At 59.5% G+C, this 26,461-nt stretch overlaps 1 protein-coding gene and 1 long non-coding RNA gene across 5 annotated transcripts; one reads left to right on the top strand and one right to left on the bottom strand.

The window, feature by feature from the left end:
• Positions 1-372: 372 nt before the first annotated feature.
• Positions 373-21,564, bottom strand: SREBF1 (sterol regulatory element binding transcription factor 1). 4 transcript variants are annotated; one of them, XM_043583325.1, is made up of 21 exons: positions 21,269-21,528; positions 20,433-20,446; positions 10,120-10,216; positions 8,187-8,618; positions 7,598-7,785; positions 7,375-7,512; positions 7,073-7,294; positions 6,287-6,401; positions 5,845-6,065; positions 5,384-5,585; positions 5,075-5,253; positions 4,536-4,797; positions 4,286-4,452; positions 3,930-4,098; positions 3,400-3,508; positions 2,995-3,104; positions 2,761-2,893; positions 2,404-2,569; positions 1,746-1,946; positions 1,548-1,656; positions 373-1,178 (listed from the first exon to the last, which is right to left on the bottom strand). In XM_043583325.1, exons 1-21 carry the CDS (start codon positions 21,357-21,359, stop codon positions 949-951), a joined length of 3,555 nt encoding a protein of 1,184 aa, XP_043439260.1. In that variant the 5' UTR covers positions 21,360-21,528; the 3' UTR covers positions 373-948. The 4 variants fall into 4 exon arrangements, with proteins under 4 accessions (XP_043439260.1, XP_043439257.1, XP_043439258.1 ...); XM_043583322.1 differs by lacking the exons at positions 10,120-10,216; positions 20,433-20,446 and having other exon boundaries at positions 21,269-21,564; XM_043583323.1 differs by lacking the exons at positions 10,120-10,216; positions 20,433-20,446 and having other exon boundaries at positions 7,598-7,773; positions 21,269-21,539.
• LOC122485050 lies at positions 16,889-20,399 on the top strand. The gene is made up of 3 exons (XR_006297773.1): positions 16,889-17,439; positions 17,564-17,641; positions 18,937-20,399. It is a non-coding gene; the product is annotated as an uncharacterized LOC122485050 (long non-coding RNA).
• Positions 21,565-26,461: the final 4,897 nt, after the last annotated feature.

The following is a 26,461-nucleotide window of genomic DNA, read 5'->3' as shown; positions in this document are numbered from 1 at the left end:
GGGATGCCAGTCTGTAGTTCCTATCACAGTAGGTCCTTAAGGATATGGCGTCCTCTCATGTCACCCGAGAGCTGATAGAAGTAAGGACGTGGGAAGGGGCAGCTGAAACCAGAACAGCTCTTAAGGATTAAGGGTTGATACAGTCCAAACGTGTGGCTCACAAATTGGAGGGATCCAGGTCACCTAGAGGTCGTACCCACAGGCCTCCCACATCGAAGGGGAAACTTTAGTCCCTAATGGCGGATAAGAGTGGGAAACCTTTGCCTGGGTCTAGGGCAGGAAGCGGGTGGGGAGGGGAGACCCAAAGGACCCCCTCTGGCTCTTCGATCAGCAGAAGCGCACACCTTCCGCCCCCAAAGAACAAAACCCGGATTATAAATAATTTCATTTTTTATTCTCTGTACAAAACTTCTCACCTATGAAAATAAAGTTTGCAAAAGGCAAAGTAACACTTGAGCCTCAGAGGCCAGGAGGCTGGTGCGCCTGATCTACACTATGTACAAGTCTCTCCAGAAGGGAGAGAGGCGCCTTGGAGTAGGGCCTCCTTGCTGGCTGGGAAAGCCAAGTCGGCCCCCCTCAGCTCAGTGAAATGTACCCCTCTCTGAGACAGAAGGGGGAAAAGCCACCGGGTGCCTACAGAGCCAGGAGGTGACATCGGCCGGCCAGGCCCCTGCAATCCCCCGATCGGCCACCAGAGGTCAGCACCATGCTGGCCGCCGCTCTTCCCTCTTCAGTTGGGGCGCAGTCGGGGTGGTGGGCTCGCGCCCCCTCCGGCCTCCCAGGTCAAGAGGCAGCCAAAGCACCTGAGTGCCTCCCATCTCCATCCCCCCCCAAGGAGACAGTGCCGTCCGTGGGTGGACCGTCTCTGTCGCTGCCTTTGGCCGTCGAGGCTCCGTCCCGGCACACAGGCCGAAGGATACCGGGGCGCTGGGGCCGCCGGCGAGGGGTCTAGCTGGAGGTGACGGTGGTCCCGCCGCCCAGGCGCATGAGCATTTGCTGGCAGTCGTGCAGCAGGCGGCGATCGCCGAGCTTCTCGAGCGTGCGCGCCGCCTCGGCCAGCATGCCCACGCGCTGCCCTGGAGCCGACAGGAAGCCGGGGGGCAGGTAGCAGGAGGCCAGTAACAAGGCCTCGGCGTGCTCCCTCCGCGTGGGCCGCGGTTCCAGCTCCGCCGCTGCGCCTGCGCACACCGCACGCGCGTCAGGGGCAGGGCCGTGCCGGGTGGGATCTCGGGGCCTGTCCGCGCGCCACAGGCCGCCCTCCCCGCGCGCCTCGAGACGCAACGAGTGGAGCCTCAGACCCCTCCCCAGGGCCTGTCCCGTACCACTGACTCAGAGAGGCGTGCACAGTCACCCATCCCACGGAGGACGGTGGCCCCCGGTGCATTTGACAGGTAGGACATCGCCATTGGGCAAGCGCCACTAAGTCCCTTGGTCTCTGCCTCTCTTACCCAGTCTCCCTCCGCATCCATCACACCCCTGGGCGGGGAGGGGAGGGGAGGGGAGGAGGGGCCAGGACCCGCCCCCTACCAGGGCGGTGCCCCCCTCACCTTTGCCGCAGGGGCCTGTCCTCCTCCTCAGACTGCGGTCCAGGAGCTGGTGTGTCCGCGTGGGGCTGGCCCCTGCCATTAGCCGGGCCGTGGCCTCGTGTAGGAACACCTGGGCACGAGGAGGCCGGGGGAGTCGGGGTTCAGGCCAGGCCCCGGCTCTCCCCGCACCTGCTGCTTGGTGGCCCCGTGGGCACTCACCCTCCGCATGGCAGGCCGGAAGCTCTGCGCCAGGCGCCTCAGGCCGCTCAGGTCCCGCTGGAAGCCACGCAGTTCGAGGGCGGAGGCCTGGGCCCCAGTGCCGGGGCCCTGCGAGGCCTGGGTGGGCGCGGGCGGCTGCTGCCGCCGCCACAGGCTAGTTCGTGCCACAAGGAGCAAGTCACACAGGAGCAGCTGCATGGCCTGGGGGTGGTGGGCAGGGCAGGGGTCAGGGGGGCTCCGGCTCTCGGAGGGGAAGGGTGGGGGCCCGCGGTGCCAGGGGCCGGCTCCGGGCTGCACTGCCGAGGCACTGCACCCGCCTCACTCACGTGCAATGCAACAGCAATGCACCGCGGGGCCGCCCGCCTCTCCAGGCCCCCACACCTGCCGCCTGCCACAGGGGCAGCCTCCAAAGAGGGCTCTGCCAGACCACTCACCCTACCCCTCCTCCTGGGGGTGGGGAAACTGAGGGCGGGGGCGGAGGGGTGGCCACTTTCCCCTGGGCCCAAGCCTCAGCCAGAAAAGCAAGGCGAGCCGGGCCTCGAGTCCCGTACTGTCAGGCTAACCCCACAGTCTTCTGCAACCCAAGGAAGAACGTCCGGGGAGTGGAAAGGCGGCGACCGCCCCCCAGACCTGCGAGGCCCCCGGCACCAACCCTCACCTTGTCAATGGAGCCGCCAGCTGGTGTGGTGGCCAGGCTGTCCTGCAGGTACCCGCTGGCCTTCTCACAGATGGCCAGGCTGGCCGGACCAGACTCTGCCTTCCTGCGGCCCAGGACGGCCCGGGCAGCCTTGAAGGAGTGCAGAGCCGCCCTGGGCAGGGGTCTCCTGTTGGGGCCAGGGCAGAGGACTGATGGTCAGACCGGGCCCAGGCCCTCACTAAGCTCCCCACTGCCCTGGTTGTGGCTTCACGGGGAAGAAAAGGCGGTGACCCCAACGGCCCGGAACAAAGGCTGGGGGGAGCAGCACTGTGCTGGGGGGGGGGGGGGGGGGGGCGGGAGATTCCGGCCGGGACTCACTCGGACTCCTGCAGGGCGCGGGGCAGGTGTTCCACCAGCGGGTACAGCCGCTCGGCCGCCTCCTCGTCACGCCGCAGCCAGTGGGTCACCACGGCCGTCAGTGAGGCCCACCACTTGGCCACGGGGTCTGTGCCTGTAGGGAGCAGGGGTGTGGGTGGGGAGGCTCCCTGCAACTCAGCCACACTGTACCTGAAGCTGAGCTGGGAGTCACAGGGCAGGGGCATGGGGGCTCACCGGTGGCGGTGGCCACGCTGGAGCTGATGGAGAAGCTGCAGGCTGGGGCCCCGGCAGCATCAGAACAGCTGTTCAGCAGCTGCAGGTACCCAAGGGCGTCTGAGAATTCCCTGCATCAGAAGAGAGGACTGGCAGTCAGCGCAGGTGGCAGGGGGCCTGGGCAGGCCCCAGCCCTCCTCACCTCCCACCCGAGCGCAGCCTGATGTGCCAGCTGTACCATGCGGCCATCTCGTCCTGCCAAGCCGGGGCGGAAGCGGACCCGGGGAAGAACTGAGATGCGCCTGGGGCCACCCAGCGGGTGGACAGCAGCCCGGCTCTGGCCACCCACACAGGGCCCTGGACGTAGCCACTCCCAGACTTCACCGTGGAGGGCGCCTGCCTGCAGGGGAGCGTAGGGCCCCTCACCTGTCCCCATCAGCTGATCCAGGGCTGGGACTGGGTTGAGCCACACAATTCAGTGCTCGCTCCAAGAGGTGTTCGCGGAAGAGCTGAGTCACCTGGGCCAAGGGGTCCACTGCAGGGAGGAGTAGGTGAGCGGGGTGGGAGGAAGGGCCCCCACATCCACCTCTCCCCACCAAGTGCTCTTTCCTGGTCATGCAGGTGGGACAGATAAATGCTCCCACCCCTGTCCTTGGATAGGATGACCCACCTTGGCCAGTGTAGTCTACTTAATAACGTGCCTCTGTCAGCCTGTCCCCTTCCATCTGATCTCCTTACTGCACCGTGAATGGTCTTGCTTGGGATCACCTCCCAAATCAACCACCTGCCCCCAAATCTCTGTCTCCCTTTTTGCTTCTGAGGAGCCCCCACTGAGACAGAGCCAGTCTTCCCGTTCCTGCAGCCTCCACAGCAACGACAGACGGGGGGCGTCATGGGCACGGGGGACAAAGGAAGAGGTGGGAGGACAGGGGATGGGCACAGGAGTGAGAGAGCACCTGGGTTGCCGGCCAAGCTGTACAGACTCTCCCTCGGGGCACTGCACACGGCCCAGTCCCCATCCACGAAGAAACGGTGGCCCACAGGGTGGCACAGCCACTGCATGGCAAGAGGCACTGAGCCACTCTGGGCCAGGCAGGCCTGGCGGGCACTACTCAGGAAGAAGCGCTGTAGGGGAGGGGAGCTGGGCTGTCACACTGGACCCAGACAGGGACTCAAAACCAGACCTTGGCCCGAGACCCGAGCTAGGCCCGGGAGCCCACCCGCGACCAACTGCCTCCTCCAGTGCAGCCCCTGGTCAGAGCTGCAGGGACACGCCCCCAGCCCTGTCCCCACCAGCCCGCCACCCACTCACTGTGAGAAAATGCAAGGCTCTCGGGAGACTGGTCTTGACCCTCAGCGCGACGGCCACATAGATCTCAGCCAGTGTGGCCAGGGATACGGCATCCCCCGCGCATTCTGCCAGGTTCAGGGCACTCAGTGCCAGGTTGACGGCAGCCAGGTGCCCGCCCGTGTACTTCCCTGAAAAATGGGCAAGACGTGAGGCCGGGGTATGGGGCAGGGGCGGCAGGAGCCCCTCAGGCCCGGCTCCCCACCCTTCATACCCATGGTGTGCAGCTGGTGCAGCTTGTGGTAGGCGAGCGCTGCGTCTCGGGCGCTGGTGCGGGCATCCGCCTGCAGGGCGCAGTCCCTCTGCAGGCCCCCTGCCCGGCCTGCCAGCCAACGGCCCACCCACAGCCGTTGCAGCAGGTGGCGGATGAGGTTCCAGAGCAGGCTACAGGCCAGGTCCAGGTGGGAGGTGGGCAGTGGCCGGCCCAGCGCCCGCAGGGCCAGCCACAGCTGCTGGGCGGCCTGGGCAAAGTCCCCCTGGGGATGAGGGTTTGCCAGGTAAGGAAAGGGGTGTCAGGGAATCCGAGCACGCGATACCCCTCCTGCTCTGAAGATCCTTCCACCTTGGGCTGTGCACCATGACCCTAGTGTCCCCCACTCAATGGGAGTCTGAAGGCTAGACAGGAGTGGGGAAGACAGAGCCCGATTCACCATGACAGGGAAGGGATGTGGCACCCAGCACTTTCCCGGGGGCTGCCTAAGTCCCGGCCCCGCCCAGTCCCCCCAACCCCACCTCCAGGATCTGACCCCTTACCCGGGCCAGATCCAGGTCAGCCTGCTTGCGATGCCTCCAGAAGTGCACGGCGGGGCCTGAGTGGGGCCGTGTGACCGGCTCGCCGTAGACAAAGAGGAGCGCCAAGAAGACCAGCACCAGCAACCCATTGGTCAGCCACACCAGTGGGGGCAGCAGCCAGGGGGCCCAGCCAGGGCCATCTGGGGGCAGACAGAAGGATGGGGGACACAGCTCCCCGGAAACCCAGAGCCCCAGCTCCACGGGCCTAGGGTCCCCCCGAGTATCCCTTCCCACCTCTCACCCAAAGATACCCACGCTGGCCCGTCCTACCTCTGCCCTCGGTGCCCAGCACGCTGCGCCCAGGACGGTAGTAGGTGCTGCTGGCATCCGAGGGGGTGGGGAGACCCCGGCTGGCCAGCAGGGAGGCCAAGGGGTTACAGGAGAGACAGAGGAAGACGAGTGTGCACAAGGCCAGGCGGGAACGGTCCAGCATGCCCCGGCCGTGAGGGGACAGCAGCTGCTCCGGCTTCACCTGGGGGGTGGTGGGCAGGTGAGGGAGGGCAGAGCGGGAGTGGCCCAGAGAGGATGGAACAAGGAAGAAGGGCTCAGCACTCCACCCACACTCGCTGTGGGACCTCACATGACTACAGGCCTCGGTTTTTCTGTCTATAAAATGGGAGGTGGGATATGTTAGGGGCCTCTTCCTGACCTAGTCTTAGGGCTCAGATGTTATCACAGGGAGACAGACGGGGGGGGGGGGGGGGGGAAGGGAGGGAACAGCAGGACCCTACCTGGCTGTCCTCAAAGACTGGGCTGTCGGGCTCTGAGTCACTGCCACTGCCACCACTGCCACTACTCCTGCCGCCAAGGGACAAGGGGCTGCTCTGAGAGGGCGAGCCGGCGTCGGAGGGTGGCGGGCTCAGCGTGTCCACCACCTCGGGCTTCATGCCCTCCATGGGCACGTCTGTGTTTCCTCCACTGCCACAGGCTGATACCAGGTCCTTCAGAGATTCTGTGGGCCAGAAAGGAGCAGGGCTGGGGGTGAAGGCTAGGATACCCACTCCAAGTCAGCTTAGGGCCCTGTGGAGAGGGGAACTAGGAGGTTGCCCAGCTCTTGAAGGTCAAGTTGGGGCCAAAGGAGGGGCTGAGGGCCCTTATAGGGTTAGAGCTTAAGGGGCAGGCAGGGGCGGGGGAGGTGGGCAGAGCCAAGGGAAGGGCGAGGCCAGGACTCACTGCTTTTGTGGGCAGCCGTGCGGAGACTCAGGTTCTCCTGCTTGAGCTTCTGGTTGCTCTGTTGCAGGAAGCGGATATAATCGATGGCCTTGCGCAAGACAGCAGACTTATTCAGCTGCAGGTGGTAGGAGAGAGACAGCACAGGGAGCCGGTCAGGCCTGGCAAGTAGGCACCTAAGCGAGGCGGGTGACGCTGCTTTACAACACCGCTGCCTCAGGCCCTTTGCATTTGCTATGTCTTCTACACGGAATGCTCTTCCCCCAGGAGAACCTAACTCCCCGGATGGGCATCAAGATTAACACGTAAAATGCATACAACAGTGTCTGGCTAACTGCTATTATTATTACCGCTTTCATGCCTCACTCCCTCACTTCCTTCAGGTCTTTGCTTATGTAATGTCACCTTTGTGAGGTGGTTTAGATGTGCAACTCTCAGCATCCCTCTTCCTGCTTTATTTTCCTCCACAGCACTTACCCCCATATGGCGTGCTCTAACGCTTACTTATTTATCCTGTTTCTTGTCACCCCCCGTCCCCCCTAGAACGTCTGTTCCTAGAGAGCAGGGTTCTTGTCTGTCTGTTCGCTGCTGTATCCCCAGTACCTAAATTAGCCCCCGGCACACAGGGGAGCCTCCCTCCATGAAGTGCAGCTGAATCACTGGCCCTGGCCAGGCCCAAGGAGGCTAAAGCCCACGGCCCAGGCTCAGTCTCAATCCTTCTTTTTCCTTCCGGTCACCTCCTTCCCCAGGGTCACCCCAGAGAGCGCCTCTGAAAACTGCTGCCCGTACCTTCGCCTCAGTGCCCACCACCAGGTCCTTGAGCTCGACGATTTTGTCGTTGATGGAGGAGCGGTAGCGTTTCTCAATCGCGTTGTGGGCTGTGCGCTTCTCGCCACGGCTCTGGGCCGAGCCCGGGGCCTTGCCGCCGGCTGCCAGCCGGTTGATGGGCAGCTTCTCGGTGTCCACTACCAGCGGCACTGTGGCCAGGATGGTTCCTCCGCTCACCAGGGTCTAAAGGGCCGGTACGGGTCACCAGCCGGGCATGCACACGCGCAGACCCCTTGACCTCCTGCCCCACCCATGCCACCGACCTGCAAGGGCCCTGTCTGTACAGCCGTGCCAGGGGCCAGGGAGCTGATACCCGCCGTCTTCACGGTGGCCGCCACGTCTGTTTTCATGGTCGTCAGAAGCAGAGAGTCCGCCTTGATGAAGTGGGGCTGCAGCAGGACCTGGGAGAGGGGGACGCCTCAGCCAAGAGCTGGGAGTCTGAACCAGGGGCTGCCACCTCCCTGACACCCGGCCAGCCCTCCTCACCGGGACCTGCTGGATCTGCGAGGTCACGGTGGTTGTTCCAGGGGCTGCTGTGGGGGTGGCCGTGGCTGTCAACAGCTGCTGGGGGGCCGCATTCTGAACCTGGGTGTACAAGGAGACGGGCGGGACCCCTGGCAGGGAAGCCAGTGGCAGGCCAGGCAGCGGCTGCGGGGTGTTCCCTGGAGGGGTCCCTGCAGAGATAAAGGCTGGGGCTGCGGGCACAGGCTGCCCTAACCCACTTTCAACCTACCTTTCAGGGCCCTATCACCCTATGGCCTTGGATGAGTCATCACCCCCCGGGGCCTATTTCCTATGGGGACAACCCATGCCTAGAGCTCGAATGCAGATGTACAGGCTTTCCTGGCGGGCGTTTGTCTTTGGAAGGACGGCGTGGATGTGGACACCCCGGCAGAGTGGGAGGCAATGCTTCACCCCACAATGACAAGAACACAAGGACTGCTAGTACCGGGGTGTGTGAGGCACTAGAGCAGAGGCCCAATGTCTAAAGTCTGCCAATTCCTCTCCCGAGACCGCAGCAGACCTTCCTCTCTGTGCTCCTGCTGTCCCCGCCCCCCACACACCCCCCCCTTACCTGTGGAGAAGCCTCCAGTGGGGCTGGGATAGCCCAACACAGGGGCAGAGCTGAACTGCGGTGGGGCTGGGGCCGGAAAGCTCTGGGGCAAGAGGGACCCCGGCAGGGGCTGCGGGGTTGGGGGCTGCAGGATAGTCAGCGGCAATGGCTCCTCCTTGATACCAGGCCCAGGGGAGAAGGCAGGCACAGACGGGTACATCTTCAATGAGGTGGGTGCAGGCTGGGGAGGGGACAAGGGTGGAGGTGTCGCCTTGGGTCCCCCCAGGAAGCCTTCGAGTGGGGAGCTCATGGTGGCAGGAGATGGAGACAAGCTGCCCGGGGAGCTGGCATCAGGACTGGCAGGGTCTGTGCCCCCTGCCCCACCGCCAGCATAGGGTGGGTCGAACAGGCCCGGGAAGTCGCTGTCTTGGTTGTTGATGAGCTGAAGCATGTCTGGAGAAAGGAGAAGAGGCTGTGTGAGTGACAGCAGGGCAGGGGCTGGCCCCTGTACAGGGCATCATACACTCCCTGCCTCTTGTCCACACAGCTGTACGTGTGGAGCAATGATGCAGAAATAGAAAGCCACCCACATAAGCCCGTGCCCCCAGACACACAGCCATTGCTTGGGCACCTGTGACACCTGAAGCAATGCCTGGTGCTTCGTAGGTATCCAACAGTCCTTGCAACAACCGGACAAGGTCACAGCCCTGCAGGGACCCGGTCCCACGAGGCCCATTCACTTGCCCCACACCTACGCTGAGGCAGAATTGGGGCTTAGGCCCAGGACTGCGGACGTCAGGGCTGCCATCACCAACCCATTCCTCTGTGGAACAGGCCGAGGCTTGGGGCTGAGCCAGCCGCTGGCCATGTGTGTGCCAACCAGTGGGTCCCTGCGTGTTCTGGGCGCAAGCCCAGACCGACCCTGCAGCCAAGCAGCCTCGAGACCAGGCCATTCAGTTTCCCCTCTATACAAGCGAATGCTGTCTGTCCTGACTCCTTCCTCCTCGTACAGACTGGGACACGCTCCCCGCCACTTGCCCCAGCCTCTCCCCCAGCTGGCGGGAGACTAGCTGCCTGGCTGTGCTGGCCCGGGGCCCTCTAACCCCGCAGGGGCAGCCACCCACTGGGTTAAAGTGCTCTGCAGGAGCCACGAGCACAGCCCTGGGACCCCCGCGGGCCCCCGAGGTCCCCAGCCTGAGCTCCCGGCCCTGCTCGCCACTGTTGGCCTGGGCCAACAGCCTCCTCTCACCGGGCCTCAGTTTCCTCGTCTGTACAACAAGAACAGATGAAGCCCTTCACGACAGGGCTGCCCCAAGGTTTTGCGGGACAGGAAGCTGGCCCCCCGTGGGACTCACTGTTGCCTGCCTCCTTCCTACTGACAGGTGCCCAGGCAGGGAGGGGACCTCCTTATGGGCTGCAGCAGCATGAGACGGGGGTGCCGGGCTCAGTCTCCCTGGGTCCTCCAATGGAAACACCCCATGGGTCCGCGGGGGGCGGGGGGTGGGGTTGATGCAGGTGGGAAACGCGTACAGCACTGTCACTTGCGGGGCTTTCCATCCCTCACCCCAGCCCTCATGAGCCCCTCTGACAGATGGTGAAACCGAGGCCCTGAAAGAAAAACTGAATCCAGGTCTGGGATCCCAGATTTGACTCACGGGAGCGGGGTGGGGGGCGCTGGGAGATGGGACAGCAGGACTCCTCCCTGGAGGACTTGGGAAAGCCACCCTCTCACTCCAAACGCCTGGGTGGGGGTAAATAAGGGGGGGGGGGTGGCCCACCAACTCCAGTGAGAGCCGGGAACTGGCACTCCGCCCCCTCAGGAACTGGCTCTTCCTATTGGGAGCTCCACAGCCACTGCATACACACGCCCCCCTCTGAGGGAACCAGGGGTGGTGACCCCGCAGCGGAGGTGGAGGCTCTGTGATAAAGGGGTGGGGGGTCCTCCAAAAAATACCTTCGAACGTGCAATCCATGGCTCCGCGGCCCGCGCCCGCCGCCCCTTCGGGGCGCCCCGGCGGCTGGCCTGCCGGTCTCCGCGCACCGCAGACCACCTGTCAGGGCTCCGCCGCGCTTTAAAGCCCGCCGAGCGCCCCGCCCCCCGCCTCGCCCCGCCCCCGCCGGCTCCGCCCCCCCCGGGGCCGCGGGCCGGGCATGGGGTGAGCGCGCGCGGCCAATCAGCGACCGCGCCACTGCCTCACTAGGGCCCCGCCCCTGCCCCCGCCCCACCCCCGACGGCGGCTAGGGCTCGGGTTTCACCCCGCGGCACTGAATGGGGCCGGGGTTACTCGCGGGCGCGGGCCCTTAACCCGTTCGGCGCCGACACCCGCCGGGGTTACTGGCGGTCACCGGCCCCTTTAAGCCCCCAGCTCCGACCACATCCGCGAAGCGCCGCGGAGTGGGCTCGGGACCGGGAGGCCCCCGGAAGGGATGCCCCAACACTCTTTGGAAATCGCTGACACTCTGGGCGGCTCCCCACCCCTAGGCCTCAGTTTGCTTCTCTAGACAATGGGATGATCACATCTCCTTGGGCCTCTAATGAGAAAAGTGAAGGAGAAAATGGGTGCTGCGCTCAGTACCAAGAAGCGCTGACGTAAGGCCAAGGGCCGCCTGGTCTTAGGTGCGGGGACCTTGCCTTCCTGGGCCATCCCCCAGCACATGGATGACTAATAACTGGCCACAGTCGGGAAACTGAGGCCCAGAGTGAAGAAGGAAGACCCTTATCCCAAACTACTCATTCAGGTAATACTGGAACCTGAGTCCTCTGTCTGTCTGCACAGATGTCCTTTTGCAGAGAAATCTGGGTTTGGGGTGGAGGGAAGGAGGTCAGCAAAGTCTGCCCTGGCCCCCAAGGTCTCACCCCCCCCCACCCCCCCCCCCCCCCCCCCCCCCCAGCAATCGCCAGGTATAGCCTGACTCACTTATTCACTGCAGGGTCCTGGGAGGCCAAGAGGCAGCCTAATCCCTGGGACAGAAGGTAAAGAAGGCATGGGTGACAGGCTCTGGGGGTCTTTTGAGGAGGGACCTAGGACTGCCTCCCCTTCTGAGTAAGGTCAAAGTTCGACACACATACAGATGAACAGAGCCTGGCAAGCTGCCCAGGTTGCCAGTTTGGGCTTTTGTGGCCAAACAGACCACCAGCAAGTCCTGCCCCAGCCTTCAACTGTAGCATGGGGGCTTGCCCCTCCTCTGTCTCTGTCTCCTGCGGCCTTGGAGGGTGGCTGAATCCTGGGCAGGCAGGCAGGCAGAGTGAGCAGCGTGTTCAGGCCTGGAGTCCCTCCTGCCCCCAATCTCTCTCCCTCTCCACCAGCCTATAAACAAGGAAATTCAGCCTCATCTCCCTTACACACATCTACTTCCTGATCTTTCTAGATCTTTCCACGGCTTTGGAGGGGGTGCCAAGGATAAGGAAATTCTCTAGCACCTCCACCTCCCTCTCTCCTCAGCTTATGGGTGTTCACACCCTCTCTCACCGCCCCCCCCCAAAAAAAAACAAAACAAAGCATTGCTGCTGGAAAGACTGAAGACAGGTTAGACACCAAGGCCTGAATTCCACGCACAAGTTTCAAAAGCAGATCCTCACGGCTCTGTTCTTCCTTACCACGTTCCCCAGTTTTTGAGCCCAGGATGTGGCAGGACCGACAAGTAAATACTGGCCTGAAACTTTTCAGGGCAGGGCCAGGGCCAGCCCTGAGGGTGTCAGGCCTGGGACACCCACTTCCTGTCTCATCCTTCATCTTCCCTTCTCCACAGTTTCATGCCTTTTTGTTTTCCATTTCCCACATCTTTGTGCGCTGCCCCCATTCCATCCTGAGGAGGTAGGAGGGAGAATGGTCACCCAATGCCCCCCTGAGGGTAGCAGGAGTCAGGAAAGTCTCTTGAGAGGGGGCGCTGGCCATGGGGCAGAGGACACGGTCTAAACTAAGATGCAGCGGGAAAGAGGGCCTGCGTGTCACAAGGCATCTGGTGGCATATGAGGGGTCAGCCTTTCCCCGAACTCACGGCCTGAGCAGCCGCCCATCTCACTCTCCCCTGGAGCTGAATGTGCCCGCCAATTCCGGCAGAAGCTGGGTGCCAGAGCTAAGAGGGGGGGTAAATTTGAGAGCAAGCCCTACAGCCTACCTCTTCCCCATAAGGCCAACGGGGCGGGCCTTCCCTCTGTGCCTCACCTGCCATGTAATCCCAGGCAGGTCACTCCCCTTCTCTGAATCTCCACCCCTGGTCTCCAGAGGTGACAGGGGTGGGGTTCTAGAAGAGCAAGCATATTTACTGCAGCAGTATTTACAAAAGCCAAATTATGGAAGCAGCCCAAGTGCCCATCAGCAGCTGAAAGAAAAATGAACATATACAATGGAATATTACTCGGCCATCAAAAAGAATGAACTACTGCCATTTGCAACGACATGGATGGAGCTGGAGAGTGTGATGCTAAATGAAAGAAGTCAGTCTGAGAAAAACAAATACCATACGCTTTCACTCATATGTGGAATTTAAAAAACCAAAGAGAAAAAAGACAAAGCAAAAAAGAGACTCTTAACTATAGAGAACTAACTGGTGGTTACCAGAGGGGAGGAGGGTGGGGGTGGGGATGGATGAAGGACGTGGCAGGGATTAAGAGCACACTTATCATGATGAGCACTGAGTAATGTATAGAATTGCTGAATCACTATATGGTACACCTGAAATTAATATAACATTGTAGGTTCACTAAAAAAAAATGAAAAAAAAAATAATAAGAGAGTAAGTGTATGAAACACCCAGCATTCAGCAAGATCTCAATAAACGTTAGTCCCTCTGCAGCAGATAAAATGGTCTAGAACTGTTAAGGCAGGTAGTGAGTTGCCCATTACTTGGAACATTCAAGTCAGAGCTCCGTGACCATTTAATGAAGATTGTTTTACGCAGAGTAAATTGGGCTGGGACTAGGGCGAGGCAAGAGAAGTGCCCAAGACAGCAGGCCCCAAAAAGCTGGCCATGGCTCCCAAGTGGTGGGCCCTTCTCCAGTGAGCTGAACACTAGGCTTCCGGCATAAAGAGAGACTCAGAAGGCCCAAAGGTCCATGTCCTTGAACACAAGGAAGAAAAGGAGGCATAGACTCTGAGCCTCAGTGGGCCCATCTCGCACCCCCTCCAATCTTTCCCCTTCCTCACCTCCTCCCCAAGCCTGGATTCCTCCCTTTTCCTCTCCTTTCTCCAGTCCTGCCCTGATCGTAGCAGGGCCCAACAGGAAACCTGAGCCCCTCTCCCTCCCTGGTTCTACCTTGAAACCTCCTTTGGAAGGCAGATGTGGGGCAGCCTTTTATTCTCTGGCCTGTTTATTCTGTGAGGCCATGATGGAAATCTTGGGAGGACCCAATACCACCAACTGGCAGGAGCCCAGATCTGATCATCACAGAAGCCTCCAGCCCATCCAACCTTCATGAGGCCTTGAACCCCAAACAAGCTCTGTGTGCAACCCTCTTAAGATAGGGAGCTCACCACCTCCCTCACATGGCCTGGTCCGTGAAGCCCAGAGTCGTCTCTCTGACGATATCTACTGCCTTTTCTTAAGTGTCTGCTGTGTGTTGGGCCTTTGCCAGGACTGAGGGTACAGGGACAGAGCATAAAGGCCTTCCCTCGTGGAACTTATGTTCCAGTGACCGACAGTCTGCAAATACATGGAGGAATTGTGGGTACAGATGGTGACGGGCACCATGAAGAAACAGAGGCCACATAAAGACAGTGCGAGGGGCCGCTACACATGTGATCAGCAAGCCTCTCTGAGGAGGTAACATCTGAGTAGAGGCCTGAATGAAAGAGGCCAGGAGGGAGGAAGAATGTCCGGAGCAGAAGGAACAGCAAGTACAAAGGCCCTGAGGTAGACACAAGCTTGGTGTGATGATGCTGAGGCAGCAAGGAGGCCAGTGTCGCCAGAGCAAAGGGAGCAAAGAGGGGACAGAGTTCAGGGAGGCAGCCAGGAAGCTGAGATTCCAGGCTGTCTGTTGCCTGAGCCAAGGACACCAATTCTCCAGGAAATGGGCAGGAAAAGGATTTGCAAACTGTCCCGTGCAATGCAGATCACAAAGTTGCACAACTCTGAGGAACAGTGAAGGATATAAAGCCGCACCGTCACAGGAGAGGACATGGGACAGGGCTTATAGGACGCCCGCAGCATTCCACCTCTGCCTGCTTGAAGGGCACGAGGCAGGGATGGGACACTCGCCGAACATTCTGGGAAGCCAGGGCTACGCTCTGCCTGCCATTCATTCCTGCTGCTCCTACCAGTGCCTCCTTGATCCTCCTGAGGATTCAGGTCAGCAGGTTTGCACGACCTCGGCTGGTCATGGATGCAACGGGGACAGACTGTCCTTTGTGCACTCGGGGCTGCCTGGGGGGGCAAATGTGTGCTGGCTCTTCCTGGAAGAGGATGGGCCCATGGCTGCAGCCCCAGCATACCTGGGCATGGGCCCTCGAGACGGACCAGGAAACTAAGGCTCAGAGAGAGGCCGTGTGTCCAAGTGGCTGCCTCTGCCAAGGAGAGAATCTGGGACTCAGACACAGGTCCACCAACCCCAGAGTCCACACTGGTCAGCTCCAGCCTGCCAGAGACAGGAGAGGGCCCTCGCTCCAGCCTGGCTCTGCCCCAACCTGCTGGCAGCACTTGTATCCGGTCAGGAGGTGTGTGTGGTGTGCAAGAACGGAAGAGGAGGCAGCACAAAGCTCAGTCAGGCTCAGCTCTGGCACTGCCCCTTCCCGGAGGCCTTCCTGACCACCATTAGTGGCCGGGCCTTGCCTGGGAGGGCCCGAACCCTGGCATCACTCAGCACAGGGCTGAGCACAGAGGGGACGAGAATCAGAGGTTTGTACAGCCAGCCAGCCACCGTCCCGCTGCCGGTCTCCGGCCACAGGGCTCTCTCCCTGCCTCACTTTCCTCGTCTGCTTTCCGAACACGCCATGCTATTCGGGGCTACCATGAATTCGCCCAGGCTGTTCCCTCTGCCAGGAATGCCCTTCCCGGTAGCCTTTGTCTACCTAGCAAACTACTGTTCCTCTTTCAAAACACGATCTGATGTCACCTTCTCAGGTTCTTCCCTCCTCTGTGTCACTCCACACGCTAGTTCCCAACTGCACACACCAAACAACCCTGAACGTGACCCAGAAGATGGCCACTATACCAGGTGTGAGGAAGCACCAATTCAGACATCTTGTCATAGGTGAAGGCTTGGGGCACCTACTCCTCATTTTGGCAGCTGAAAACCAACCCAGGGCCCGAGACAGTGGCAGTTTGGGGGCAGTCCCCTACCGCTGAGCAGCTGTCCCCTGTCTAAATAGTAGTGCCGTACATCTATTTCCCCCTTTTGGGTTGTTTCCCTGCAGCCTGTTTTCAACCTGAAGAGGATGTATTGGTTCGAAGGCCACGTGCTGCTGTTTTGTTTAATGTGTATTTAGTTTTGAGACAGAGAGAGAGAGAGAGAGAGAGAGAGAGAGAGAGAATCCCAAGCAGACTCAGAGCTGTCAGCACGGAGCCTGACATAGGGCTCATTTTCACAAGCCATGAGATCACGACCCGAGCCAAAATCAAGAGTCAGACATTTAACTGACTGAGCCACCCAGGCGCCCCTAGTCTCTTTATCTTTAATGGTAGCTGAGGACTGGGTGTTGCTCCCCTGGGGATCGGGCAGGGGGAGAGGTGAGAGGCTCCCCACTTTACCCAGCCCCACCTTGTCTCCCAAGCAGAGAGCCAGAATCAAAAATGGTGGGTGCACATAACTTGGAACCACAGCCCATAGAAACTTCCAACATAGGATCCTTGGACAATAAGCTAAACATATTAGGTGCCGGGTCCTGGTTAAGTGCTCTAAAGGATGAAAATTGGTTGAGGGCCTACTATGTGTCCTGTGCTACGTAAGCCCTTCATCTAAATGAGCTCATTTAGAGGCTGAGCTCTAAATGGGCTGAGCTCTAACGGGCTGATTGCCCACAACTCCAAGAAAAGGTTTTCGTTTGTTTGTTTGTTTGTTTGTTCGTTCGTTTAGACACAGAGATCACGTGAGAAGGGTACAGGGGCAAAGGAAGAGAGAAAGAATCTCAAGCAGACTCTGTGCACAGTGAGGAGCCGGACATGGGGCTCGCTCCTACGACCCCTGGAATCATGACCTGAGCTGAAATCAAGAGTCTGAGCCACCCAGGCACCCACAAGAAGATGCTTCTATCATTATTCTTAGTACACTGAGGAAAATCTGAAGGCCAGATAGGTTAAGCCACTTGTTCATGGTCACACAGCAGGGGTTGAATTTGAAGACCCCTGCGATCTGGTGGGAACCCCAGAGCCCTAGGAGGGGTAGGCCTGGCATGTGACTGGGAGGGACAGGCTTGCTGGGAGAGAGCTGGAGCGTCACTCGGTGGGAGGGGGTGAGCTTGAGCAGGGTTCCAGGTGGGGGTGGGCCTTTCCAGGCCACACACTCTCCCTGTGCCACCTCCCAAACTCAGCATGGGAACCACACACCTGGAGCCAGCCTCAAAGACCACCCTGCCCCTTCAGGGGCGCCTGGGTGGCTCAGTCGGTTAAGCTTCTGACTTGGTTTCAGCTCAGGTCATGCATGATCTCATGGTTCATGAGTTCAAGCCCTACGTCGGGCTCTGCGCTTACAGGATGGAGCCTGCTTGGGATTCTTTTTCTACCTCTTTCTCTGTGCCTCCCCTGCTCGTGCGTGTCTCTCTCTTTCTCTCTCCCTCTCTCAAAAAAATAAACATTAAAAAAAATTTTTTTGAAGATCCCCCCCCTGTGGGAGCCCCAAATCTGTCTCTAAGGCTCTCCTGCCTCCCCTCACACAACCCCCTCTGTGTAGCCACATGGGACATAGGTGTCACACGAATGCCATCCTGGTCGGGTCTGGGGATCAAAGGGCACATCCACAGGGCCGATGGCTGGCAAGAGACAAGGCCAGAGATACTTCCTCTGGCCAGTCAGTGCTGCCATTCCCAACTGAGCTGCACCTGTTGTTCAGACAAAGTCCAGATCCCAGTCCTCCGCCTGGCGGTGACCCCTGCCTGGGGTTGACCAGGTCACTCAGGATGTTTGCGTCCACAGCGAAGTGAACATTGGACAGGAGGTAACCCCCAGACACCTCAACCTACTCCCAGCATGCCTCTGTCCATCCCCCTGAAGAGACAGGTCTGGTAAGCCCTGCAGGTCAGGAACGCCATGCTGGGACAAAGGAACCTTATCTTGGGGGCACTGGGGAGCCATCGCTGTTTGGGGACTGAGGAGTTGTATGCCCGGAGCTGAGAGCTGAACAGTAAGCAGTCTTGCACTGTATTTCCTCTTGGTGGGACTGGGGGAAGAACTGGGCGTGAGATAACATGGGGAGAGGTGGGGAGGGGGGTGGCAGAATGGCCCCCAATGTGTGTTCTCTCCACCAGGACTGCCCTGGAGCCAGAAAACAGCCAGACAGGCCTGGACTGAGACCTAGAAGGCAGGCCCTCCTGTGGTTTATTCAGGTACCTTGACGGACCCCAGGGCCGGGAGAGCGCCAGAAAACACTGCCAGTGCTGAGCTGGGGCGGGGAGGGGTGAGATCCAGGAAGGCCACCCTGTCTGGGAGGACTGCTGGGGTATGAAAAAGAGTGAAGGTGGGGATACCCGGGCAGAGGGGAGAATGAACTGTGCCACCAAAGGCTTCAAATAAACCAGCGCCCCCAGGGTGACTACTCAGCCCGGCCCCTGCCGGAATCTCACGGCCACTTGCCTCTCCAGCATTTAAAAGCATGTACAAGATCTGAGAAATTAATCAGAGAAGTGAAACCTGCCGGGGGCTTAACACTAATCCCAAACATGGCACAGGACTGCTCTCCCGTTGCCTCCACCCACTGCCACAAGGACCCCCAAAGCACAGAGCCAGAACAGGAGGCCCTGGGAGGAGACGGAGCTCGCCGGAGGTTGGGGTGTACCGGGCCCAGGCAATGCCTTCACCCACAGAACTAAGGGCTCATGCTGGCAGCTCCGCCCCCAAACCCGTCATAGGACAGAGGGTTTGGCAAAGCCGGGCATCAGGGCTGGGTGGAGCTCAAGGCCTTTGGCCCCTTGCCTGGTGACAGTCCTCGTCTCATGACTCAAGGCTGCTCTGGGCTGGGAGAGGGAGGTGACAGCGTGGCCTCTGACCCTTCTTTGATCTACTCCCAGGCCCCCAGCATAGCCCCACATGGAGCAGCCTCCAGGGCTCCCTGTTCTATTGCTTCCCACCCCCACCCCCACCCCCACTCTTAGGAGTACAGCAGTTAAGAGTGTGGCCTCTGGAGTCCACAGCCTGAGTTTGAATCCTGGTTCTGCCAGGTTCTGGCTATGTGACCTCAGGCAAGTCACTTAACCTCTCTGTGTGCCTCAAGGCACTCACTCATCTGTAAGATGAAGATCTGAAGTCTACCCCACTCAGGGTTGTCAGGGGGACCCAATGGTCAGCTAGGTGCCGGGATACAGTAAGTGTTCAGTTAGTGTTGTGATTCCCCCACTCCAGCGGCCAGAGGAAGCTTCCGACATATAACCCAGGCATGGCAACGCCTTGCTCCAATCCCCCCCAGGGCTCCCCACTGCCTCTGAGATTCAGTCCATCTACCCTTTCAGGCACTCGAGGCCTGCCTGGCCTACCTCTCAACCTTCTGTCATCTCAGGGGACCTGGAGACCATACCTTTCCCACACCCAAGTCACATCTCTCTAGACCCTGAATCTGCCTCTCTCCAAGGACAGGGTAAAAGCCTCACAAGTAGGCCTGGTCTCTGACTATAAATTCCCCTCCCAGAACCTCTGCCTACAGAACTAAAGAAGGATCCATCCAAGCAAAGACTGGCCTGGGGTGTCCCCTGCAGTACAGTTTATAAGAACAGAACAACCTGGATGTCCATCAATGAGGGACCCAGTAGATAAACCAAGGAACCTGACTGCTGCCTGGCTGTAGATACAGGAACAAAGCAAGTTACAACCTGCTGTGAGCTAATGGACCCTATTCTCTATAAAAGTATACATTAGCGGTTGCCTGGGCTGGGTGTGGAAGGCTGGGTGTGGACCAGGGAGCAGTTGTAAATGGAGGGGATGAAAATGTTCCACAACTAACTGGTGATGGTCAACACAACTTGGTCAACGTAAAAACTTATTGTACACTTAAAATGGGTAAATCTTACGACAGGTAAATTGTACCTCAATGATGTTTTCAAAAAGTAGATCACAAGTGTAGAGCCATTCAAAAACAAAACATTCTGTGTATATGGACATACACAGAAAATAATCCCCCACATAATTAACACAGCTTATCTCTGCGTGATGGGTTTAAGGAAGATTTTGGTTGTGTTTTGTTTTTTGTTTTGTTTTGTTTTTTTGCTCACCTGCACTTTCTAATTTTTCTATAATGCAAAGAGATCCTCTGTGTAACTGGCGGGGGCGGGGGGGCAGGGGGCGCACAGGAAGTTTGGGTAAAAGCTGAGAAATCTACTGTGGCAGGCAAACGTCAAGCCCCAACCAGCAAGAGGCCCCAGTGTTTTCCCCTTCTCTCACAGAGTAGAGCTGATGCCTAATTGCCCCCAGCCCCCAATGGCTGGGAGGGCCTGGCCTTTGGGCCTCAGGACCTAATGCTTCTGTGAGTCAATAAGAAAGGTCTATGCCAGACCTGTGTTCTGGATACACCTGCCCTGATTCCATTCTCCCAACTCCCCTAGGAAGGGAAGCATTTGTATCCAGAGTGGGAAACTGAGGCACAGAGGTTGAGAGAGCTTGGGCAGGACGTCAAAGTAAGTGAGTAGTGTCCAGATTCAAGTCCCGCTTTGGAAAAGCCCCACAATCAGGGTGTCTCCTCCCAGACCCTCCCCTGGCCTGGCCCGTGGGGAAGGGGAGCTGATAAGGCCCAGGCTGACAGCCAGCTGAGCTACCATGCAAGGCTGCAGTAAGACAGGAGTGGGTGACTTAGATGTGCCTGTTTTGGTAACCCCAGGTGCCACGGGCTCCATGGACATGTCTGTCTAGGTTGTGGAAGGTTTGAGTCCTGTGCTCTTGGCCTCAGGTTCCCCATCGACCAACCGCAATTTAGCCGGTGTTGCTGAAACTGCGAAGCGACCACGGGGGGCAGTCTGCTGGGGACTGTGGTTTGCCCTATCTACAAAGTGGGGCCACAGCCTCCCAAATGGTACCTGCCGCACTGTCCCCAAACCCCTCCTCTGTCAAGCAAACAATGATGCTTTCAAAGATGTGAGTAAACCTCAGTCCTAGTCCGCCCTCCAGCCCACAGGGGATCCTCTTTTTATCAACCGTCCCAACCTCACCTCCAGTGCATTCCTCTTAACTCCTCAAACTCGGGGCCTTCGCCCTTGCCACGCCCTCGGCTGGGAAAACATCCTTTCCAGGAGGGCCCGGGGCTGACTCTCAGTCTCAGCTCAAAAGTCTGCTCAATGAGGTCTCACCCCACCCCTGCTCCACCCCAGCTTGCAACTAAATATCCGTTTGCGGTTTTTCTGGTGGATTTACGTGCTCCCAAGAAAAGGAGGATCCCAGGCCGGCCTGTGAATCCCCCCTCCGCACAACGCCTAGGAAACGGCCTGGCATTCAGTAAATGCTGAATGAATTTTTGCAGAAGCGATGCCCGTCTCGGACCAGGGGAACCGGACGGGGGCGGGGTGGAGGGGAGAGGGAGGAGAAACAGGAGGAAGCGCCGCGCGCATGCGCGTGAGCTCTGAGCCGAGCTGAACTCTCAGGCCGGAGGGAATGACCGCGAGTAACCCTGAGCTGACGTCAAGGCTGGAGCAGGGGCGGGGCCTCGGCGACGCCGAGGTCTCAAGCTCCCGCCTCGGCCGACACTGGGCTGAGGACTCACGGGCTGCGCGGCGCGGGGCCCGGGACGCTCAGAGGCGCACGTGCCCGGCCCTGAGCCTCCAAGAGACCCGGCGAGGCGTGGCCCGAGACACCAGGGCGGGCACAGGGAGGCTCAGAGCGGTCTGGACAGGGAGGCCCACAGCGCGCGGCCCAGAGACGCGGGGAAGCCCCGCGCAAGCAGTACAGAGCCGGCGCCCAGCGCCGGCCGGGGAGACAAAGGCCGGTCGCCGCCTGAGCTCCCGGCTCCCGCGGAGCCCAAGCGGCCCTTGACGTACCTTCGATGTCGGTCAGCAGCGCCGCATCCAGCTCGCACGGCTCGGCCAGCGCCTGCTCCAAGGCCGCTTCGCTGAAGGGCGGCTCGTCCATGGCGCAGTTGCCTCCTCCGGGCGGCCCGCCGGGCCCGCCGCCGCGTACGGACTTTCGCAGCGAGTGTCGCGTCCGCCGGCCCCGACCCGCTGCCGCCGCCGCGCGCGTTCGCGTCCTGTCCTGGCCCCGGTGGCGGCCGGGCGCCGGCGAAAAGTTCCTCGGAAACTGGGTTCCCCCGCTGTGGCTCCGCAGGGAGGGCGGGGCGGAGGCGGGGCCCTGTCGGGAGGCCCCGCCCTCTAGGGTAGCCGGCCCCACCCTACCTGGAGAGAGCCGGGACCAGGCTACCGGGTCAGCCTCGAAAACCTACCTCCAACCGGCCCCTCCATCAGTGTGCCCTCCAGTCATTCATTTTATGCAGCCTCTGGCCCACTGCTGCAGGGACGCTCGGGCAGGCAATGGGCCCTCCCTGGGCCTCAGTTTCTCCAACACCAAGCAAGGGGTCTGGGTGGAAACTCCAGGACAGGGCCTGTCCCAAATGTCTCTGGACTTGGGGCTGGTGAGCTGTGGGGTCTGGACAAGTCTCACTTCCTAGATTTGGCTCTTTAGAACAAGACAGATCTGTCCACGATAGAGCGAGCTGTAAAGACCTGCTGTGAGCTCTCCTGCCAACTCTGTGCTTTAGTTTCATCAGCTGGAACTGGAGCTTGGTGCTGCTTCTCCATAGGCTGGTTGGGATGTTAGTGATTACATGGGGGGGGGGGGGGGCAGGGGGCTGGGCCTGTGAGATCAGTCTGCAACCCCCACCCCCCACCCCCAGTTTCCTTAGATCAGATTGGTCTCCTGATAAGAGGATAGCCCAAAGGGAGCCTGGAAAAGACAATTTCCCTTCCTGATTTAATCACGTTTCCTCTCAGATCCAGCTGTGGTGACAGTACAGGCAGGGATTTGGGAGCCAGTGGACCCAGTACAGCCCCTGGAGGTGAGCTGGCCTCAGTAACCAGGAACACAGGAAGACCCGGAGTTCTAACTGCCCGAGCACACAGTTACCCAGGGACAACAACAGGGCTTCAGGGCTATCTGACTCCAAACTCGGTGCTTAGCACTGGCGGCAGCCAGAATGGGGACACAAGGAAGAGGCGGATTGTGCTTTAGACTTGAGCCAGGTTGCCCTGGATCATGACAGGCTGGGTCTGGGTCAGAGGAGGCAGTTTCACTAGGAAAATGGCTGGAGGCCAAACCCTGGGCCCTGTGGACTGGGGACAGAGCTGGGTGGCAAGGGAGGGACCCATGGAGACGGATTGAGATAAAGTAGAACATTTGAGTATCGGAAACTGGAAAGGCAGTGAGCTGCCTGTCCCTGGAAGTATGCAAGTGGAGAGTAGCCAAGAAGACCCATCAGAGGTCTGGACCCCCAGTCTCTCCTAGCCCCTGACCTCAGTGAGTCATGCCAGCCCAAATACTGTCTTGCTCAGGCTCCAGATATAGTTTGTCTGGCCACACCTTCTGAGGGAGTAAAATTAGTGGGGCACTTTAGAAGGGGGGTGCCTTGGCCAGGAGAGACTTGGAGGCCCAAGTCCCAAGGGCTCAGCCTGTAGATGCAGCTCTCTTTGTTTCCCTCCCAGAAGTGGCCGCTGTGGAAAATTACCCAGAACAAGAGTGGCCAGAAGCCATGGGGGTCTCCAAACCGCATCTGCTCCCCAAATGGCCCTGCTCTGGCATCCGCCCAAGGATCTAGATGAACTTCTGCTGGGGAGCAAAGAGGGATCTGTGTTCTCCCCAACCATCTTTCATCTTGCCCCCCTACCCAGTCCCTTACCACTCCAAGCAGGAGCCAAGCACCCAGGAGGCCTTGGGAATCTGGTGACTAACCTGAAAATTCTAACAGTCCTTCCCAGGGAGAGGAGTGGGGAGAAGAGCGGGTACTGAGTTAAGCCTATGAAGGCCACATTTTCCAGGGGCGCCTGGGTGGTTCAGGTCACCATCTTACGGGTGTCGGTCGTGAGTGATCTCACGGTTAAGTTAGAGCCCTACCTAGGGCACTGACAGCTCAGAGCCTGGACCCTGCTTCAGATTCTGTGTCTCCCTCTCTCTCTGCCCCCCCCCCCCCGCTTTCTCTCTCTCTCTCAAAAATAAACATTAAAAGGCGGGGGGGCACCTGGGTGGCTCAGTCCGTTAAGCATCTGACTTCGGCTCAGGTCATGGTCTCGCGATTTGATTCATGAGTTCGAACCCCGCGTGGGGCTCTGTGCTGACAGCTTAGAGCCTGGAGACTGCTTGGGATTCTGTGTCTCCCTCTCTCTCTGCCCCTCCCCTACTCACGCTCTGTCTCTGTCTCTGTCTCTGTCTCTCTCTCTCTTTCAAAAATAAATAACATTAAAAACAAACAAACAAACACCTTTTTCCAGAGTCAGGATGCTGGCCTGGCTTTTCACCTGCTTGCTTAGTGACCTGGAGCCCTTCCACTTTTCTGAGTCTCGGCTGTTGGATTGTGAAATGAGAATAACCCTTCCTGCGTCACTCTGCAGAGGCAGGTAGGGTCTGTTGGAGTCATCATCACAACATACCTGCCTCACCGTTCTTTAAATGAATTTACCAGATATGTAAAGAGCATGAGTCAATAAATATGCATGCCATAACTGCAGGAGTTAGGAGAAAGAGGGTAAGGCAGGGTCAACAGGAGACCTGCAGCCCAGGCTAGAAATGCCAATTGAAATTGAAGCCTCTGCCATGGGTGATAGTTGGGGTGGGGGGTGCTTTATACCTTTGCAACCTAAAAGACAAAAAACTTTGCTTCACAGCCTTACGTTGCCAAGGGCAATTCTCAAGGTGAGAGTGAGGAAAGACAGGATGGGGCTCCGCAGTTCTCAGGGAAAGCTCTTGGTGGCTCCTCCCCCTAAATAGCTTGAGACTCCCAAACAAGCCCCCCAGACCTCTCTTGGCTGGAGTGATCCGAAGTCACACAAGGAAGGAGTGTGCCAGGGCACGGAGGGGGCACAGCCGTGGTGATGTGGTGATGCCCCCACCCCCACCCCCGGTCCTGGTGTGTCTAGGAGGGGCAGGGGTCCCAGCCTGGCCGACAGTGATGCTGGCAGGCTGTGTCTGCACTGGCAACAATCTTTGAACGCTTACCAGCGTTAACCCATGTTTTCCTCCCAACAATCCCAGGAGGACGGGGCTGTAATTCCCATTTTACAGATGAGGACACTGAGGCACTGGGAGGTAAAGCGACTTGCCCACGGCCGCACAGCGCTGTCGTCCCTGATTTTCTCAGGGTTTGGGCAGCCGGAAGAGCGGTGCTGGCTCCTCACCCGGGGCAGGGCAGCGGCCGGAGACCCAGGGGAGTTGGGGCGCGGAGCCAGACAAACCCCGCCCCCACGGGCCGGGGCGCAGCCAATGGACGCCCGGCCCCGAGTGGGGTGACGCGGCGTCAGCGCGAAACTCCGGGAGCCGGGCCCTGGGTCACATGCACCGCGCCCGTTCGACCCGGGGTGGGAGTGGGGCGGGACCGCGGTGCGGGCTGGCAGGGTCTGGGCCCTTGGGACCAGTTGGGCCTGCTCTTTCGGCCCGGCCTCCAGGCCAGACACCTGGCTGGGACGGCCGCCAGGTGTGCGTCCGGACGCGGGGGCGGGGCTGACCGGGGACGGCACCGCCCCCTGCCCGGGGCCCCTCCGGGCTGTGAGGCTCGCCCAGCTCCCAGAGGCTGGGTCACCCAGCGGGGCCCCTGCCCGACCTCGGCTTTGCCAACTGTGAAATAGGGGTACCAAGACATTTTGGGCACGGACAGGGCCTCGGCTACTCATCTTGGCGGAGCTCAAGGATGGGTAGAGGGGCAGGCACTAGCGTTGCCAGGGCTGGTGGCACTGTGCAACCCTGGGCATTGCCCAGGAGAATACTAAGACCCCTCCCCACTCCGGGAGTCCCCCTGCAACCCTGCCTGCCCCCATGTATCCTTCATTTCTGCAGTAGCTAACCTAGCACCTGCTCAGGTTAGGGGGCCAAGCAGCACAGAGCCAGCCTGGGACTCTTGCTCACTCTTTCTCCATCTGGACGGCTGTTGACATGGACGATTCTGGTCCTGGATGACCCTATATTCTCATTCCGTGTTGACCTCTGCTATGCACCGGACAAATTATTTCTAGCCCTCTCTGAGCTTCTTTGGGTCAGCTTTGCCCAAAGCACCTCACTAACAGAGGTCACCTCCAGGTTCATCAGTGAGTCATTCAACAGACACTCCACCAAAGATCCTGTAGAACCACCAGTTCTGCTGCACCGTGAGGGATGAAGCTGACAGCAGTGAAGAATGGTGGGGGGGGGGGGGGGGGGCAGGGGGACGTTTGTCCCCTGGGTGCTAACAGGCTATCTGGGGTGAGGCCAGATGTAGACTCAGGGGGAGTCACAGAATGAGGTGGGTTGAATTGGTAGCAGGAAGAGTACATGGGGACCCCAAGACATCATCTGACCTCCACAAGCCAAATCCAATTCTGCGTGGGTTCTGATTTTGAATTAATTGTCAAGTGTGGAAGATTCCACTTAAAGGCTGGATTTCTGGTTTTTCTTGAAAAATGAGAATTTTGAGTAACCCTGGGCTCCACAACTGGGTGCCTTGTAGCCAGGGCTGTGACCGCCCCCCCACCCCCCGCCACAGTTCCTATCAGCCCCCAGGTATCACACCTGGGCCACTTCACTCATAAATGAACGTGTAATAAAAAGGCCCCTATAGGCATTGGGTTTACCACCCACGATCCCAATTTATAGATCAGGGGAGTATACACCAGGAAGGAGCAAGGACTTGTTCAGGGACCCACAGTGAAGCCTGCAACCCCTGCTAGGGTGCTCTTAGAGAGGGCGTGGGGGTGAGAAGGGGATGGCACCGGGCAGAGGAGTCCACTCGGTTTCCAGAAACATCCCGCTGACCCCCTAGTGCTGAAAGCAGAGATTTTGCTTGCTGGGATGCCTAGGGCCCGGGCTTGGAGGCCCTGACCAGACTCCCCTGAGGGCCACTCAACAAAAATGGGCAGGGGCTCCTCTGAAATAAAGTGGAATTTCTGGGTGGCTCATGCCTATTCAAGTCTTCTTGTTCTGCCCCTGGTCCCTGGGGACCCTAAGGAGCATCTTTTCTTGGAAAGGAGATGGGTTGGAAAAAGACTGTCCTCCTCAGGTGC

This window comes from Prionailurus bengalensis, chromosome E1 (genome assembly GCF_016509475.1).
Source record: "Prionailurus bengalensis isolate Pbe53 chromosome E1, Fcat_Pben_1.1_paternal_pri, whole genome shotgun sequence".
NCBI lineage: Eukaryota > Metazoa > Chordata > Mammalia > Carnivora > Felidae > Prionailurus > Prionailurus bengalensis.
The sequence above is the reverse complement of the archived record's forward strand: the minus strand, read 5'-3'. Positions and strand labels throughout refer to the sequence as shown.